Raw genomic sequence first — 18,963 nt, 5'->3', positions numbered from 1 at the left:
AGCACCAAAAAATGATAAGGCCATTTCTGTCTTCTGTGCTTGTCAACCCCCTTTACTTCACTCTCCCTACTCACGTATTTTTCTTATTATAATATATGATCTTCTCATAGACCTCTTTTCTGACCCACTCTCTAAAATTGTGATTTTCAACAAGGCAATACATGCTCCCCATCTTGTTTTATATCTTATTGTTTATTTCTTGGTGTCCTACATTTGTGACTATTGCACTAAGCATGAACAGTTATTACTGAAAACTAAAAATATGTGAATATTTTCAGGATCATGTGACTGAGGAGAAAAGGTTACTAACTAACAATATTTCTCCCAAATGTATATCTTCTATGTTCAATCCTTGCCTCTTTTAAATGCCAAATCATCCATTCCTGTTCATGTTACTAATAGGAAGGCATCATGCTGAGTTCTTATAGATTTGATGCAAGAGATCTAAAGAGAAAGAGCAGAACTTTAGCATAAAAATTCAACTCATAAACAAAATTGTGTTTGTGTCCTGGGTTCCTCTTACAATGTCAGGAGATATGTTATTATTACAATACTAGATTATATATGTATTGCAGACCTATTGTCACAAATGTGTGGTACTTTTTTAATTATATTCTTCTCTATGTTATATACTGTAGCTATATATTACTACGTAATATAACATCCTCCAACATCTTTATAAATATCTTTCTAAAGAATGATGGTCTATGAAGATGCTGGTTTATTTCCTTTTGCTACATCACCAACAATACCAATTATAGGATTACAGTTAACTGTATCAGTTTATGTTAAACGTGGAATTTACCAAATAGAGGGGCATATTACCAAGGGTAGCGATAGGCAATTATCGCCGGTTTAGCGACCGTTTTTGGCCGCCAAGCGGCGATAATTCTATCGCTCTATCAGCAAGCTGTTAGCGACAGCTTTTAGGCGATAGCGAGCGGTTTGAGGACCGCCTTGCATGTCAGTGATATTTATCGCTAATGACATGCAAAGTGGGCGTACCCAACCTGTTAGCGACTTAAAGCAGTCGCTAACGTCGCTATCGCCTATTAGCAAGGCAGGCGTAGCGATGGAAATATTCCCGCTATCGCCAAAAACTAACGCCTGCTCAGACCAGTTCTTAGCCATGTTATCCAATGGGAGGCAGATAACATGGCTAAGAGCATTTCGTCGCTAATGCGTGAATATAGCTGTATTCTAAGCGATATTCACGCATTTCGTTGCTATCGCTGGATATTTTAGCACAATGGAGAAAAACGTTGCTAATAGCATGTTTTCTCCGCTAACATATCCAGCAATAGGCAGCGATAAAAAAATCGTCGCTAAGCCTATTTAGCGATAATTATCGCTACTTGTTGGTAATATGCCCCAGAGTGAGCGGGATAACCGAGGCAGCAAGCACCCCACGCTCTGCCTAGACGAGACTGGAACACTCATCTGGGGCTGAGCAGCTATCGCAGGAGCCTTCTTAGCACAAATGTATTCCTCTGCAAAGAAAGCCTGATTTAGTGATAACTCCTATGTTTTCTACTTACAGAATTTCAGTCTGCGATGAAGACAAATTCCGCCACAATGAATTCATTGGGGAGACCAGAATTCCTCTGAAGAAGCTGAAGCCAAACCAAACAAAGACATTCAGCATCTGTCTAGAAAAACAGCTGCCAGTAAGTAGCAAAGTCTCTTTTTAATTTTAAAACGTTGCATAAAGGCCTGCTGTGTTCTTTTCAGAAAAAGATTTTACAGGGATTTGGAGCACAGAACTTTCCAGTTTTGAATCGGAGTTATTGGTGCTTACATTTCTCCATGGCACAATGATTCAGTGCATACAAAGAGTAACAGTAGTTTCCACATTATTTACTTACACAGTATCACATATGTAATACAATCATAGTTCCAGCTAATTAGTCATCTTTAGCATCCAAATTCACAATCCACTATTACCTCTTTGAGTTTAAAGTTGAGATAACAGAGGTAAGGCATTCAATAGATGCACTGCCTGTTTTAAAAAGCAGCCACAACTTCACTGATTTAGAGAAAGATGGTAATGTATAATCTTGTGAAAAGCCATAGTGATGTAATTTTCACCATTCATTTTCACAGAAGGATTTTCCACTAGAGTAATTATGATGACTTCACTGCAGCATGACAGTGGTCATTCCTGATGAAATTTACATTTATGGGAGAAATTATGCAACCACAACTTTTGAGAGGTTTACATAGCATCCCTCCATTTTATATATATATCAGCCTGGTATCTCGTTATACATCTAGAACATACACAGAGGCCAGCCTGGACAGATATTATAAGCCATTTTTCTGAATGGCATTCAGACCCTGTGATGATCCGGTCATGTATGACATGGGTATTATGTTTCAGGGGGAAAATAATGAGATATCGGTCAGAAATAGTCTTTATGAGTGTGGCACTTACTTCAGAAGTGTGCATCCTTATGTCAGTATTAGACTGGAATTGTACAGCCAAGATTTAAGAACTGGCATTTTCGTTTGGAGTGGTGAAAATTTAATGAAGGGTAGAATGGGAAAATTATTTGATATTGTTTTAAAAGCTCTCAATACATGCAATTGTTAACATTTAATTTTGTTTTAAATATTACGTGGTACTTTCATTTGAATGTGCAAGATTTTTGGGGCAATTAGAATACAAGGATACTTTTACTGTACATGTTTAAAAAAAGGTTTAGTTAATTGACAATAATTTTTAATTGCAACCACATAAAAGTAGGCTGGTTAGACAGATGGGTGCACACCATGAATGGGATGGATTAAATTGTCAGAGAACAAGGTAGACAGAAATAACTGGAAAAAACTACAAAACACAAAACAAAGGATGCTATGTGTGAAAAATGCAGTAACGATGAGCAGACTAAGGCAGGCTAACTGAGATGGGGACGTTTGCAACAGACAATTCAAATTCGGCTGAATGAGATGAACACAATTTACAGAAAGATATGACAGAACTATCCAAGAGAGCTAAACACAGCCTTAAAAAGGTGGACCAAAATGCAGGAGCCAGACCAAGGTGAGCTTAGTGAGGGACAGTTACATTAGATAGATTAGAGATATCTTAGTGACATAGATGAATCTAGAGTACATATTCGAGGTAGATTGAGTGAGATGGACAAATTATGGTAGGCAAATTAAAATAGTCTGATTGTAATGGACAAAACTACAGCAGACAGAACAAAGAAGGCTCAGCCACTCACTCACACATACCACACTATACATATGTGTTGCTTACTACATACGAAAACATGTAATAGTGCTCCATAGGTCCACAGATACGAGGCAAGCCTAAAGTCACACTCTGTATAGCCATAAAGTATCCCTCCTTCTTGTCCTTTAATTTTTTTGTTTGAATATCTTTTATTGCATTTCTTATGTGGGTTGCATTACATATCAAAAATATCCATAGTGAAAATGTATCATAACAGGTCGTAGTCAAATAGAAATATACAGTAGAAACAACAGTGTGCTACAATGTTAATACTCATGCTCCATATCTTAGACATCAAATATGCAGCCTAGGGGACATCTACTAAGGAATCATGTTTCTAAAAAGTGGTAGATCCACATAGGAAAGGAAAGGAAAATACAATTCAAGACAATATGGTACCACAATGCCCAAGGTGTTGAAAGGTGAAGGGGATACGTGAAGCAAAATAAACGCAAAGAGTGCATGGCATCGTAGTCAATCTAGCCATTCGTCATAGTGTTCGATGATTTAATTCCAAGGGTATAGCCTCACCTATGTGCCTCTATTGATTTATATCATTAAACAGTTATAGGACCGATTTAGCGGAATCCGCGAGTTTAGCCCCTGGGAAAACCAAAGTGATACTTGTACAATTCAATATTCATAACATTGAAACAATCTTCAAAACTACAACGATAAAGAAATACATGATAATAATATAAAAATAAAAGAAATCAGAAAGAAAGAGAAGAGAGGCTGATTATCAATGATGTGCTACCGCTAATGTAAAACATCTGATGCAAGGTGTGGTCTATGTGGGAGTCAGGGAATATGTAGGTGGCTTGGTTGGGGGCCAGCCGGAAGATCCTTCTTGTCCTTTAATAAGGACTCAAATGGCTATGCCATACTCATGTAAACAAGGTTCCTGCTTGGCCAATTCACCTACATAACCATCATACATGCCTGCATATTGCTAAATGACTCGTTCACCGAGCCTTTAAACTCCAGCCTCGAGGTTTCTCGAAAAACGCGCTGAACGTGCATCATGCAATTCTAGCTGGGTATCGGTCAGCTAGACCGCATACCTATCCACATGTCGGATACTCGTGGAACCATTTCCTGGTTCCACTCTCTCATAGATCTGCTACAGAGAGATTGCTTATCAGTGGAGGACTAGTAGAAGAGTACCTGTAGAAATGATTAACTAACTGAAATGAAGAAAAGAAATACAAAAATAAAACAAAAAATTGGTTACTATCTGGACATTTTAAAACAACTTCCAGATTGGAGTACTGGATTCTGGGAAGATAAACCGCCTAAACCGTAAAGTGGGGGATACCCGTGGGATGCTGATCAGTTCTGCCCTCATGCGTAATGAATATTGAGATTATGGGAAAGGCTGTTTCAAAGATTCAAAGAATTCAAAAAAGGGGAGAGGAGTGGAACTACATTTTGCAATACTCACTGAATGGTGGGCATTGTTTTAGCTCAAAAAACAAAAATACTTTTTTTAATGAAAAAAGGCTCATGTGACCAAACGCATGGTAACTATGGGCTAGGTTGTAAGTTGTCCCCAAGCAATATTGTCATTTAAGCCAACCACATGAGTGTTCAGTTTGAAAACCTGACGCTGCTCTCTTTCCAGAAATCTTCTTTCACAATTTGTGGTCTTGGCTAAAAGCTCGAGGACCAACCGTTAGTCTCTGTGTGTCCCTTCTCAATGAAGTGTGCCATTGTGTTCCTCTCACATCTGAGATTGCCCCGGTGTCCTGCAATCCTTGTCTTGACTTTACGTGTGTTCATGCCTAAGTAACAAAGATCATACGGGCGTGTGATCATATAATCATGGGGTATTGCAATTTGTGAATTGTCTCAATTCCCACTGTATGTTGTTACCCAGATATACTATTTTTGTGGTTTTAGTCAGTGGGCAGGCATTACATCTTCCACATGGAAAGTGCCCACTACTTGTGGGAGGGCCCTTGGTGGCGGCCTGCTCCCACCTGCCTGCTTCAGTGGTCTCATGTTGACTAGTGAGTCCCTGAGGCTTCTTCTTGTGTAAAAATATTGGTTTGGGTAGGATAAGGTTGCCACTGTTCAGAGTCTTTCAATTTTTATTGATGACTTTGCTGACCTTATCAGATGTGACATTTTTATTGTTGTGACACAGATCAGGTAATCTTCCACCTTTCTCTGCGGGCTGTGATCCAAGAGAGCATCTCTGTTATTATTCCCGCCGGCTTCATAGCTTTCTGAACCATTTTATCCGGATACTTACTGACCTTGAATTTAGTGGCCAGGCTAGCTGTCTGTGCCTTGTGGTCTTGAACATCAGTACAGCTATGCCTTCATCTTAAAAACTGTCTCCCTCAACTGGCGGGTATGGACGCTTCACATTTTGCTTCTTCCCACCACACCATATAGCATGGGGCAATTAGTCATTTCACTTTACTTTTAGTGACTGCATATATTGGGGGCAGGGTGGGTAACCCTCTTTATCCATTGTTCTTTTTTAAGTTATTCCCATTTTGCTTCTTCCCACCAGTTCAAAAAGCACGGGGCAATAGGTCCCCTCACTTCAGTCCTTGGATGTATTCATTCTAAGTTGTTGTATTGTGCTGATGCACTTAAAAGAAATCCACCAGGTTTAGAAGTTTGAAGCCACTTGTATTTAGCAATGGTTGGTTGAAGCTATGTGTGTTAGGATACACCCACAGACTCAACACTCAAGGCTTTTATTCATACCCACAATATTGACTCATCATCATAAACCAGCTTTGCCATATTTATTTAGCACACATCATTAGAGTAGCTACAGTGAACATGCACATTTATGCATTGAAGCCACACCTCCTCAATGTTTATAAAGGAGCCTTCACGCCCTTGCATCTGACTGAAGAGGAACAACCAGAAGTGCAGCTTTGAGAAAAAACTTTTCAAGCAGTTATTGCAGCACTACAGCCCTGTAAAAGACTTTCCAAGCAGTTGCACCTGACTAAAGAAGGACATCTAGTAACAACTTGCTGTACTGCAGTGTTATATCGTCCTATCTTATCACAATGTCGTTATCCTCATTGCTTAGATCTTTTTCCTGTATTTGTTAACCCCTTCCATGCTGGTGACGGAACTGCTCCATCACCAGCCTCGATCGCGCTGTGCTGGTGACGGAGCGGTTCCGTCATGGCCCGCTCGGCGCACCTGTGCGGTGCTGATTTCGAACCTGCGTGGCGCGTTCTAATGAGCGGTCGGGGCCGTGACGGAACCGCTCCGTCACAAGCACAGCGCGCCCGAGGCTCGTGATGGAGCGGTTCCGTCACGAGCATGGGAGCGCCGCGCGGTCACCCCTGCCCCCTAGCGCTGCGGCGGAATTGCCGCCGCAACAAAGGGGTTAAGCATGCCTGAGTATATTTTTTTCTCATGTTTACATGATATGTTATTTCCATTCCTCCCTGCACCACTCCCTCTTTCTACCAGTTGGTATTTCCTTGCCATTCCTCTAGAGCAGAGGTCTTCAAACTTTTGTCTGCTGAGCCCCCCATCTAAATCTTTTTACATGTCGAGCCCCCCCACCACCACCAAAGCCCACGTCGTAAAGGGTAAAGAATGTTTGAAGCGGAGTCAAGTCCACTCACTGAGCCTTGGTAAAGCGCTAAACACGTAGCCCTGCCCCTTTACCTGCGACATCAAAACAGTAGTAAAGGCACACATGCCACCATTTTAGGACAGAGACGTGGGAGATTTAAAACAAAAAAATCGGGAGAGTTAAAATTTCCTATTGACTTCCATGGTAGAAAATGCTATTTCAAGCAGGAGACAGCTCAAATAAAGCCATTTTTGTCTTGAAAAATCGGTAGTCTCCCGGCTGAATCGGGTCTATTGGCATGTATGGTAAAGGTCAAAGGCCAAAAAAAAGCTGGAACAAAAAACACTACATAAAAAGATACCGTCTAGGGTAAGGTGTTTTATTTTAGATAATGCAAGTTCTTTTAGAAAATCAAAAATACAAACTTATGGCGCCGGTAACTCTTAAATGTAATACACAATCCCGTTCTAAACAACCTCTGCACTCTTCCCCAAATTGAAATGTAATTCTTGTAAAGTTAAAATGGTCTTGTTATTAAATGCTGCAGACTGTCGTTTAACATGAACATGTTAATTTGAGAGCTATAACCAGGGCGAGTGGAATTATGCTCCAGGGGAGGCCCAAGATATGCACGGGTTGCACATGGTCTTTAAAGACCTGTGAAAAACTCGGGCGTGCGGGAGATAAGACTCCAGACACTGCCCCTACGAGCCCACAGCAGCTCGAGCTGCAGCAGCAGCCCGGGCTGAGACACACGAAGCCTAATGGGCCTGGAAGGAACAATAGAAGGTTAAGTGGTGGGGTGGAGTGCGCGCCCCCCTGAGGTGATGCTGCGCCCCCCCCAGGGGGGCACGCCCTACAGTTGGAATACCTATTCTCTAGAGCTTGCCATAGAATGTTGACGGTGGAGATTCTACTCTGTCATCTGTGGGAGAGTGGACTGGTATGGTGGAGAGAGGAGACACTTCAATAAACAGGATTTATATTTATCTTGAACGGTTTCTTAATTTCAACACTGGCGACGATCTGTGAAAGGAGACAGAAGTCACAGTTTCCTTCCCTTCTGTTTATCCTCTGCCTCAAGCAAGAACTGTTCCGGATTATACTTCACCGACCTCAAGCTCATCGGCCTGCTGAATTAAGGGACTGTACCAGAGATCCTTGAACATTTATCGGCAACTTCATTTCTGCATCACCCACAGCGACGCTTATCTTACCTCAATACCACTGATCTCAGGGCTGTTTCCCTCCAGAACGTTTTCCGTTGCTTCTTTCAGGCACCTCTGTGCCTCATGACACATTCTCTGGTTCCCTTCGAGTCTGCCGCTTCCTTCCAGTCAGATCAATTTAGGAGCAGATGTAGGGTGACCAGAATGTTAAAGCCAAAAACCGGGACATTTAATAAAAATAGAAGAAGGACTACAATTATACTTCAAGCAAGCGGACTGAATGACAGCGCTCCTCAGCAGAAAATTACAGAACAGGCAGTTAGAATATACATAAATGCAATTTTTTAAACCCAGTAGCCTGCCTGCTAATTAAATTGCTTTCTTGAAACAATTGATAACTATCCCTACTTTGTAAAACATCAAAAAGCACCTCCCACCGTTTTCAGTCGACCCTCTATAAAAACCGGGACAGCGGATACATTTCCTGAAACCTGCCGGACAGCTGGTGAAAAACTGGGATCGTCCGGGCAAATCTGGGACGCCTGGTCACCCTAAGCAGTTGTTCTTGTTCCTCCCCTGGGCTTGCCTTTGCTGGTGCTTGGCATGGTGGTGCAAAGCTTCATAAGGAGAACATCCCCTGGGCATGGACGTAACTCTGCTCGGGACTTGCGGCAAAGTGATAGGTGTGGAGGACCTCCCCTGGGCATGCCTTTGCAGATACTTTGTGGACCTTCATCTCTGCCTTGCAACAAGCTTTCCTCAAGCAGTCCTTTTGGGGCTCAGAGGGCAAATCCTGGCATGTCATTTTGCAGCTCTGGCACGAGTTTCTACAGTGACATTCCCACCTCTGATGGTATTTATTTAACTGCATAGTTCCCTAGAGTCCTTTTTGGTCCTCTAAAGGCAGTGTTTGGTGGTTCTTTCGGGGAACAGCCTTTACAACGCGGGCATTACCCCGCGCTGATACTACAACGCTGCTTTTAAAACGCAAGTCTTTACAACGACTTGCGCTGGAGGGCGCTGGAGGGCGCTGTTGGATAGGGAATAGTTTAATTTTCTATTCCAACAGCTTCCCTACTGTAACGTGGGTTGCTGGGGTTGGAATAGAAAATTAAACTATTCCACTATCGAGCGCCCTCCAACGCAAGTCGTTATAACGACTTGCGTTGTAACAACAGCGTTGTAATGGCACGCGTGGTAATACCACGCGTTGTAATGCCATACAACCGGTTCTTTCTAGTCAAATTACTGCATTCCCTCTTGATTCTATTTTAATGGTACGGACACACACACACCTCTACCTGATTTACAGTGCCCTCTGCTTAATACACGTGACACATACACCTTTAATTTGACATGTTCACAGTGTGCTCTGCTTTGTGGCACGCACACCAGGAGTTGAAGGATCCCCACTCCTCTAGTTGCAGTGACACCCTCACCATCTGCACTTTTTCATTAGCGTGTGTCTGGCGTGTAAAGCTGCACACTTATTGTATACATATCTCAAACTTGAACATTTGTCAATTTAGTGCTCTGCTTGCCTCTCTTTTTGTACCTCAAGTTTCTCCCTATACAGTATTCCCAGAATCCTAAGTCCATATGGACTTATACATCGTGAAGTACTGTATTAAACTCTTCCGGTATTGCAATGCATTGACCATCTTATGATATATTTATCTGCTACAAGCATATTTGTCTTATCGTTATCTGCCTATTTATATATTTTTTTGCATTACTTGATTATGATTTTTTAACTTTGTTGATACAACTGAACTATTTGTACATGTTCTCTTGTCTCTAAGTGCTCCGTTATATCAAAATAGCAGTCGCAAGTATGTCACAATCTGCACTGTACTTGAATGAGTTAGGTGAGCCTCATATATCATGGAAAGAATGGGAAACTATATTCGAGTCTTACTTAATAGCAATATTTAATAGCAATTGGGGGTGAATATTTCAGCTCAACAAGGAAACAACACATAATACTCCACAATCTGGATACACATGGCAGGATTTTTTTTTTTTAACTTTATCTGAACTGGAAACATCGTCTGATGATCTTTTTGCAGATGAGAAAGACGTTGATGCTTAGATAATCACAATAATGAAATTACAGAAAAATGTTGGCTGCAAAATTAACATAGTACTGGAACATCACAAGTTTTTCAGTAGGTCCCAAGGCAAACAAGAAAATGTAACCAATTATGTAGCGGTACTCAGAGGTTTACCCAAGTTATGTGAGTTTAAGGAATTGAATGATTCCCTCATAAGAGACCAGCTAAAGCGTTGCACTAATAACAACAAAATACAAGAAAAGTTATTGCAAAAACAACCCAACCTTCAGGAGGCTATCGAAATTGCAATGTCTATTGAACACACAGCCATGTGCTTAAAGGAAATCAATAACGGGGGCTAATGAGCAAATTTACGAAGTATCAAACCTAAGACCGGAGTCTGCCGTATGCAAAGTGAAGAGTGACAGGTTGTCTTCTCAGATGGGGGATTTGGAATTTAGCAAACCTAAGTGCTTCCCTCGTGGGAGTACTAACCATCTAGCTAATCACCCTAGTTGTCAAGAGAGGATATTTGGCAAGCGTTTGCAGAAATATCTCTAAAAATATAAAGGGAGTGAACATATTTTACCAGAGGAGAAAACTCTGAAGTCAAGAAGATAGGTGAAAGTGTAGAACACGATCCAGGGGACAACAGACATAAGATCACATCACACCAAGCCAAATACAAGACCTACTACGACCTCCAACAAGGTATTAAAGTGGGGTACTGGGTATATACTAAGAAGCCCATTGGTAAATGCAGTGATTCCAAGTTCTCCAACCCTGTGCAGTATGTGGCAGTCAAACATACTGTGGCAATCATGGACAATGGGCAAAACTGGAGCATGGACAGGTTAGCCAAATACAACCCACTTAGTAACAAAGTAACCAAGGATGTTTTTGCTCGTCCAATCCACACATAACCCTGCATCCAGATTTCCCAAAGGCCAAAGAATCTGCAATATCCCCAAATGTCACAGAGACTATGACATGAAGAAATGAATTTTATAATTGTGTCCGTTTATATTCACTTCCCTCTCCTTTCTTGTAATTGTTCCTCCGAGGGTAGATGAGTTATATCTTCCTAAGTTATCACAATGTCGTTATCCTCATTGCTTAGATCTTTTTCCTGTATTTGTTAAGCATGCATGAGTAAGACTTTTTCTCTCACGCTTACATATGTTATTTCCATTTTTCCCTGCACCCCTCCCTCTTTCTACCAGTTGATATTTGTTTACCGTTCCTCTAGAGCATGTTATAGAATGTTGATGGTGGTGATTCTACTCTGTCATCTGTGGGAGAGAGGACTGGTATGGTGGAGAGAGGAGACGCTTCTATAAACTGGATTAATATTTATCTTGAATGGTTTCTTAATATCAACATGCAGCTTTGTAAAAGATGTTTTGTGCAGTTGCATCTGACTCTAGATGGGCATCTAGTAGAAACTTGCAGGACTGCAACTTTGTAAAATACTTTCCAAGCAGTTATTTGCAGCACTACATCTTTGTAAAAGACTTTTCTATCTGTTGTATCTGACCAGTGCTCTATGTGTAAAGAAATGAGTGCTCTGCTCAGAAGCCTGTGGCTGGTGCAATTAAATATTGGAGTACCAAATACCAAGGCTGTGTAGTCCTAAATCCATCTGTTCCCTCTTTGAATCCACTACCAGACACTCCCTGCCTCTTTATCTCATTCTTGCAGGTTCCTGCTTTCTCTCTTTGTTACTGTTTTTTCATTGTTCTCTTCCTCTGTATTTGTGCTTTGTTTGTTTTTCCCTCTATTGCTCTTGGGAAATGTGTGATGTTGAAAAATATGTGCCCTTCCCCCATAAAAGTGCCAGGGGCCCCGCCTGCAAACACCTGCTCAAATTTGGTACTGTATCTGACGCAATAGGGATATCTAATAATGAGTTACAGTACTGCATCTTTCTAAAAGACATTTCAGGCAGTTGGATCTGACTTGAGAGAGACATCTAATTGCACCTCGTGCCACTGCAGCTTTTTTTTTGTCCTCATTAGCCTAGGTAAGCGTGAAGGCATAGAAAGATAGTCTTTCGCTTGCTTGACCTAAGTTGGATCACTCTATGCCTTGCTATTTCATACTCCGACCATAGGAGGCCTTATCCAGTACCCGAGCCTTTCATCCCGACAGCCACCACTGGAGTAGCCAAGCAATTGATGGTATAGAGGCCTAATCATCGGACAGTTGTCCAGGAATATCAGTACCATTTATCCAATTTTCTAGGGGAACCCAAAACTCATTTCGCCTGGTCGTTTGTGCTCTATCCAGTGCAAGTATATATTTAATTGAGGAAAACCATTAAATTTTAGTAAGAGGCATAGCATTAATCCATTTTTTACAGATTTCTCTGCGGGTCAACAGTATTAAATAGAAAATTAATTTTCTAACATTTAAAGTAAGAGAGTCGAAGTTCTCTGATAATCCAAAAAATACAAGGGAGACGCTTACCTGGAGATGTACTCGTATATAGTGTATTACTTACATCCCTCCAAAAAGCTTGCAATGCCTGGCACTCCAAAAACATATGCACATCATTGCTTCTTACTTCACCACATTTTGGACATTACGGAATAGCACCTTTTGCAAATGTTGCTAACTTGTGGGGTGTCCAGTATACTCTGTGAATACAAAAAAGGTGGTTCGGCCTTAGGTTTGCAGCACGCACTGTGGAATATAGCATGCTGCAAGATACTTGCCATAAATGTATCAACTGCTCTCCCGGCAAGTTCTCTTTCCACAGTGTTGCTGATAGCTTGAATTCTCCATCAGCGCTGTCCACCAAACTCCAATACCACCTTGCCACCTCTTTTCGGCTGGGACCTCTAGTCATTATTGAACCTCCAGTCAGGTTCAATTTTCCCGCATCACGCCCCTCTGCGAGGCTCCAACTTTTCATTTGAAGATATTTAAATCTAGGCAAATTCCCCTTTGTTATCTCTTGAGCCTCTTCCCAGGAGATCAATTCCCCTTCCTTCATCAAATGCCCCCAAGTTTCTATCCCCGCTTCTCTCAGGGGACGTGCCAGACTGTCACTTAACCATTTAGGGGACCCTGAAAAAATCCACACCGGCGCAAATTCACTGTAATAGTTCATATTGCTCTGTCTCCTTATTTTAAACCATATTAATGCGAAGCTCTGCAGAGTTTTGAGCTGTACCTTTTTGAAGTAGCGTGGATCTCCATACTTTTGTACAAACCCCTTTTCTCCCCCTTGTATCCAGGATAACATTGCTCCAAACATCTTACCAGTCTCTGAGCTATCAGGGACGCTCATCAAAGACTTCCCTCCTTTTAATAGAAAAACCAGGCGTAATATGTCAAATCTGGTAGCCGTAGGCCTCCTTTATCATACTGCCTTCTGAGTTTTTTCCAGGCAATCCTGGTTCCCCTCAATACCCAAACGAAATTACAAATCCTGGATTGCGTTTTTTTCAGCCAGCATTCTTTAAAGGCCATTGGTATATTTTGAAATAAGAAGGTAAATTTAGGCAGAATTGCCATTTTCACCAGATTTACTCTGCCATAGATTGTAAGTGGTAGGTGGGCCCAGCTGAGTAAAAGTTTCCCTACTGCCTTATTCACCTTTTGATAATTCACTTCCGGTATCTGTTCTACCTTCTGTACCACTTGGATCCAAGATACCTCATTTCCTCCTTAACACAATTTAGTCCTGAATTAGCATTTCATTCCATAACCACCGTTTTATTTTCATTAATTTCATATCCGGACAGCCAGCCAAATCTTGTTGCCAAATCATACACTGCTGGCAGAGCAGTATTCAGGTCTGAGGTGTATATAATTAAGTCATCTGCATATAGACCTACTTTCCTCACCCAGCCCTGAAACCTAAATGGTTGGATGCCTTCATGGGATCTAATTTTTTCAGCCAACGGTTCAATATAGAAATTGAAAAGCAGTGGTGATAGGGGGCACCCCTGCCTGGTCCCCCTTTGGATATTGAAGCTGCTTGAGATATTCCCATTTACTACTACCCTGGCCGTCGGATTTTTATAGATAAGTTTTACTGCCCTACAGAAGTTGTTCCCTAAGTTGGAGAGTTGTAAAATCTCTTGTAAAAAAGCCCAGTTTACTCGGTCGAATGCTTTTGTGGCATCTACAGTGATTGCAGCTAGGGGCAATTTGAAAGTGGTTGCTATATCTGCTGCCCCAATTAAGTTATATGTTAGGCCTTTGATTCCCCTACCACGCATAAATCCCTTTTGGTCTTCATTTAATATAACATCCAAAACTTCGCTCAACCTATCTGCTAAGACCCTCGAGAAGATTTTATAATCTGAGTTCAGTAATGAAATGGGTCTGTAAGAATCACTACAGTTTGGTGGCGTATCTGGCTTGAGGGTCAAGGTGATGGTGGCCTCATTCCAGGACTTTGGGATCTCTTTTCCATCCTCAAAAATCTCTTTAAAAAGTCTACACATTACAGGTGTTACACAGCACTCCAGCCTCTTATATATCTCTGCAGGGATACCGTCCGGTCCTGCAGCTTTATTTATTTTTCCAGCTTTAATGGCCTTCCTTACATCTGAGTCATGAATTGGACTATTTAGATTTTCCCTTTGTGTTTCAGACAACCTACGAGGAATATCTTGACCTAACCATTCTTTCACTTCCTCACCCTTAGTGACTAGATTTTCCGAGTACACTGATTCAAAATGGATCACTAAAATTTCCTCTATCCCCTCCCTTGATCTAACTAGAGGTACTGACCCATTGATTTCAGTCCTTTTATATGATTTCTTGCCTGATCGTTTTTTATCTTCCAGGCAAGAAGCTTGCCACAAACCTCTCCATAATTAAAATGTGCCAGTCTACTTGCCTTCCATCTCTCCTGTACTCTTCCCTCCAAGACGCCTTTCAATTCCACTCTCAAGGCTTCGATAGCATTCAGCTCATTCCCCTCCGCCCTTTCCTGCGTATGCACCTTACATTGTAACATCTGGATGTTTTCTTCAATGGAAACTATCTCTGCCTTTTGTTGTTTATGTTTGAAAGTCTGCATCCGACGCGGACCCCCACAGACAGCACAACTACGTATTGCTAATCAGGTAGTCTGCTTAAAGGCAAATAAAGAAGCTTATAGCGATAACAGGAACCACCCGTTACCAATCAGGTAATCGCTTTTTTTTAAATAAAGGCCAAGACAGAGACAACCACGACAAGCAACTAACTCCCTAAATTACTGCAAAAAACTGGGACTGTAAGCATGCCGTTGATGTCATCCTTGGTCTAGAAACTAACTAACAAAAAGAGGTTTTAAATCTACCAATCCATCTTGGAACAATCATATGAAGGAGAATAATCAAGGTCTCACATAGCAAAACAGGGCAATTTAATACACCCCCTGGTTGTGACAGATAACCATTTGTCTTGATAATGGTGGTTACTATAAGGAGAACCCACTGAAACGCGTCGACGCAATAACTGGTATAATTCAAGTCTCCAACACCAAAGTTGATTTGCTGATGTGATAGCGATACAATTCCGGTGCAATCAAAACGGAGCCATAATATACAATTTGTATTCAATAATTTTATGTTGTACTTGTTCTTTCATTTTTTCAATTGTTCAGGCCGCAATTGGTTGTATTGTTTTAAGTGTATTTTAAGACTAGGGATTTAGATTAGTTAACCCTATAACTGTGTGTTTTTTAATTTTATTCAAAATAAATGAATTTTTAACTCTCTAAGGGTCATATGTAGGTAAATTGCATTTACCGAATCGTAAATACCGAATTTTACCCTTTCGGTATTTACAATTCGGTAAATGCAATGTAGGTAATTATTCCTTAACAATTACCGAATAGGTAAGAATCGGTAATTACCGAATCGGTAATTACCGATTCGGTATTTGCCATTGATTCCTATGGGCCTTGAAGCCCATAGGATTCAATAGCAAATACCGAATCGGTAATTACCGATTCGGTAAAATTACCGATTTTACAAGGGGGACAGGGTGTCACTTTGACACCCTGTTGCACCCCTGTTTCTGGCTTTTATGCCATGTGACACACAGACATGCCCTTAGGGCATGTCTGTGTGCCACATGGCACAGGTGAGAATTCGTTATTTACCATGCCATAATATTTCATGGTAAATAACGAATTCCTAAGGGCCTGTGGCACTGTTTCCAGTGCCACCTACATCCCATATTACAGATTCGGTAAATTTACCGATTCGGTAAATATACAGAATCGGTAATATTTTGGCCACCTACATCAGAAAATCAAAATACCGGTCGGTAACGGCCGAAATCGGCCGTTACCGACCGGTATTTGGTCACCTACATATGGCCCTTAATGTTTTGTTGTATGTAATTATGACATTGTAAGATTTGGTATAGCAACCTGTGTTTAGTTCTGTTTCAAGGGAATCTATATATTGTGAAAGTCTGCATCAACATAATCCTTCCTCTCAAGAAGGCTTTGAAGGTATCCTATAATACCGCTAACGGGGCACTATCTAGGTTCTGTTCAAAGAAAAGATGGGAATCTTGCTTAAGCTCTTCCATACTGGCTTCATCTAGCCAGTATAGTACGATCAATAGTCCATCTTTTTTGGGGTGCAGTATTTAACAATGCCAAACGTAAGGTCACCGCCGAGTGATCTGATAAATGGGATCCTACATGGCTGACATCCCTGACCTGCTCTTTTATACCTTGATCTATTAAGAAGAAATCTATTCTTGATTGATGTTTGTATTTCATATTATTAAACGTGAAACTTTTTAGCCCAACCGTCCTCTCCCGCCAGATGTCACACCAGCCCAGATTTTTAATTGAGTTTTTAATTAAGCAACGCGTTTTGTTATGGGTCACAGCTCTACTGTAGTTGAACGATCTAATTTCTCGTCCAGTACCACATTAAAATCGCCGGCCATAATCACTGGGTCAGGAAAGTCTAATAGCTCCACCAGTAAATTGCTAAATGATTTAGGATCATCTAGGTTTGGGCCATAATAGCCGACTATTGTAAATAGCTGGTTGTGGCATCTTATTCACCGTCCTCGGTGATCTCCCCCAGTACCTGATATCTATTAGGACTTAGAATATTATCAGCTTCCGGGTTTTCAACACCTAGCGTAGGATTCTTCAATTCCACTATTGTGGGTGCTATTTTAAAATATGATCTCAGGGATGGCGTGGCTTTTACTCTGGAGAGTGGATCTTTCTTTCCCCCTCTCGGCCCTTTTTTCTTCGGGGTCCTTGGAGTCTCCCACTCCCCGTCTATGTCCTGTAGACTGGGGGTCCTACTTCAATACCTTTTTCACTGACTCTGCCTGGAGTGTTTTGCGCACACAAGGCAGTGTTTGTGGAATTTGCCTTCTTTCTTTCCTCCAGCTTCCTCAAATTAAGCCGCAAGACCGGATAACTTTTTCCCAGCCCTTTTGGTACCCTCTGTTCTGCCACGTTTAAATCAATGATCCTGCCGCTTGAGATTACTTCAGAAGATATACTGCTTGAGTATTATTATTATTTATTATTATTTAGCGATTTATAGAGCGCCTGGTGACCCGGAGGCATCCCCGCGCTGTAGCATTTGTGGAGACAAGAGGGGAGAGGGGACTTTATTTTGGGAACAGCAGCGTTTTCAATTTTTTCCGGAAAAGGAGATGGCTGGGTTCCTGCCTCAGGGGGCGAGGAAGTGAGTTCCATCCTGAGGATGCTTTTACAGAAAAGCGTCTACCGCCGGTGCGTGCCTTCCTGTATCTGGGGACGTTGGCCAGACGCTCATTGTTCGAGCGTAGGGATCTGGGGGCCTTGTAGGGGGTAACCAGGTCTCTCAGGATAGCAGGGCCGAGACCGTTGAGAAGTTTGTGTGCGGTGCACAGGGCCTTGAATTCTACCCTTTGTCGTATTGGAAGCCAGTGGAGGGCCTTGATCGCTGGTCTGGCTGAGACTCTGGAAGGGAGATTCATAAGGAGCCGGGCAGCTGCGTTTTGCGTACGCTGAAGTTTAGCCATAGTGGCTTCAGGAGCTCCTAGATAGACCGTGTTACTGTAGTCTAGCCGCGCAAGGATCAGGCCTTGGACCAAGAGTTTCCTAGATAGGGGCGGAAGTAGTGGGAGGATCCTGCGGATGGAGCGCATGAGACCAAAACAGGTGCCTGCTGTTTTGGTTGCTTGGGTTTTCAGAGACAGCTCGGGTTCCAGCCAGACTCCTAAGGTCTTAATTACTTGTTTCGGGGTGGGTACTTCCCCGAAGACGTCTGGCCAGACCGAAGAGGGGATGGTGGTCCATTGCTTGCCCAAAAGCATGACTTCTGTCTTTGATCCGTTTAGCTTGAGCGATGACTCGCACATCCAGTGGTGAATTTGTTGGAGGCAGTTCGGCAGATTGTCTGGGTGATTGTCCAGATGTGAGAGTGAGACGACCAATTGCGTGTCGTCCGCATAGCTCACTATCTTAATCCCGAAGGGGGCGAGGACATCCTCGAGGGGGGCCATGTAGGCGTTGAATAAAGTGGGGCTTAGGGATGACCCCTGGGGGACTCCGCTCGCAAGGGGGAGGGAGGCAGAGTGGGAGTTGCCATCCCATACCTGGAACGAGCGCCCTGAAAGGAAGGATTCTATCCATGTGAGCGCCGAACCTGCGAGCCCTGCCACGGCCAGCCGATGGAGTAGGACACGGTGGTTAACCGTGTCGAAGGCTGCGCTGAGGTCCAGGAGGATCACTGCCACTGACCCTCCTGAATCCAGGATGCACCTTGCCTCCTCGATGACAGCGAGAAGGGCGGTATCTGTGCCGTGACCCGGGCGGAATCCAGTTTGTGACTGCCGCAGAAGGTTGTTTGATTCAAGGCACTGTGACAGTTGCCCATTGACCAGTTTCTCGGCCATTTTGTATGGAATACACATTCGCTGGCTTTTTTACAAGTGCAGTGATAGCGGGTTCTATTCTTT

The 18,963-nt window shown here is 42.3% G+C and overlaps 1 protein-coding gene across 1 annotated transcript in view; it reads left to right on the top strand.

The window, feature by feature from the left end:
• Positions 1-18,963, top strand: part of DOC2B (double C2 domain beta) — a 2,292,694-nt gene that overhangs the window by 1,705,330 nt on the left and 568,401 nt on the right. Inside the window, exon 5 of the mRNA XM_078683586.1 lies at positions 1,541-1,667. Within this exon, the coding sequence (XP_078539712.1) occupies positions 1,541-1,667 (127 nt within the window). The remainder of the gene's footprint in view (positions 1-1,540; positions 1,668-18,963) is intronic.

This window comes from Lissotriton helveticus, chromosome 3_1, assembly GCF_964261635.1.
Source record: "Lissotriton helveticus chromosome 3_1, aLisHel1.1, whole genome shotgun sequence".
Taxonomy (NCBI): Eukaryota; Metazoa; Chordata; class Amphibia; order Caudata; family Salamandridae; genus Lissotriton; species Lissotriton helveticus.
The sequence above is the reverse complement of the archived record's forward strand: the minus strand, read 5'-3'. Positions and strand labels throughout refer to the sequence as shown.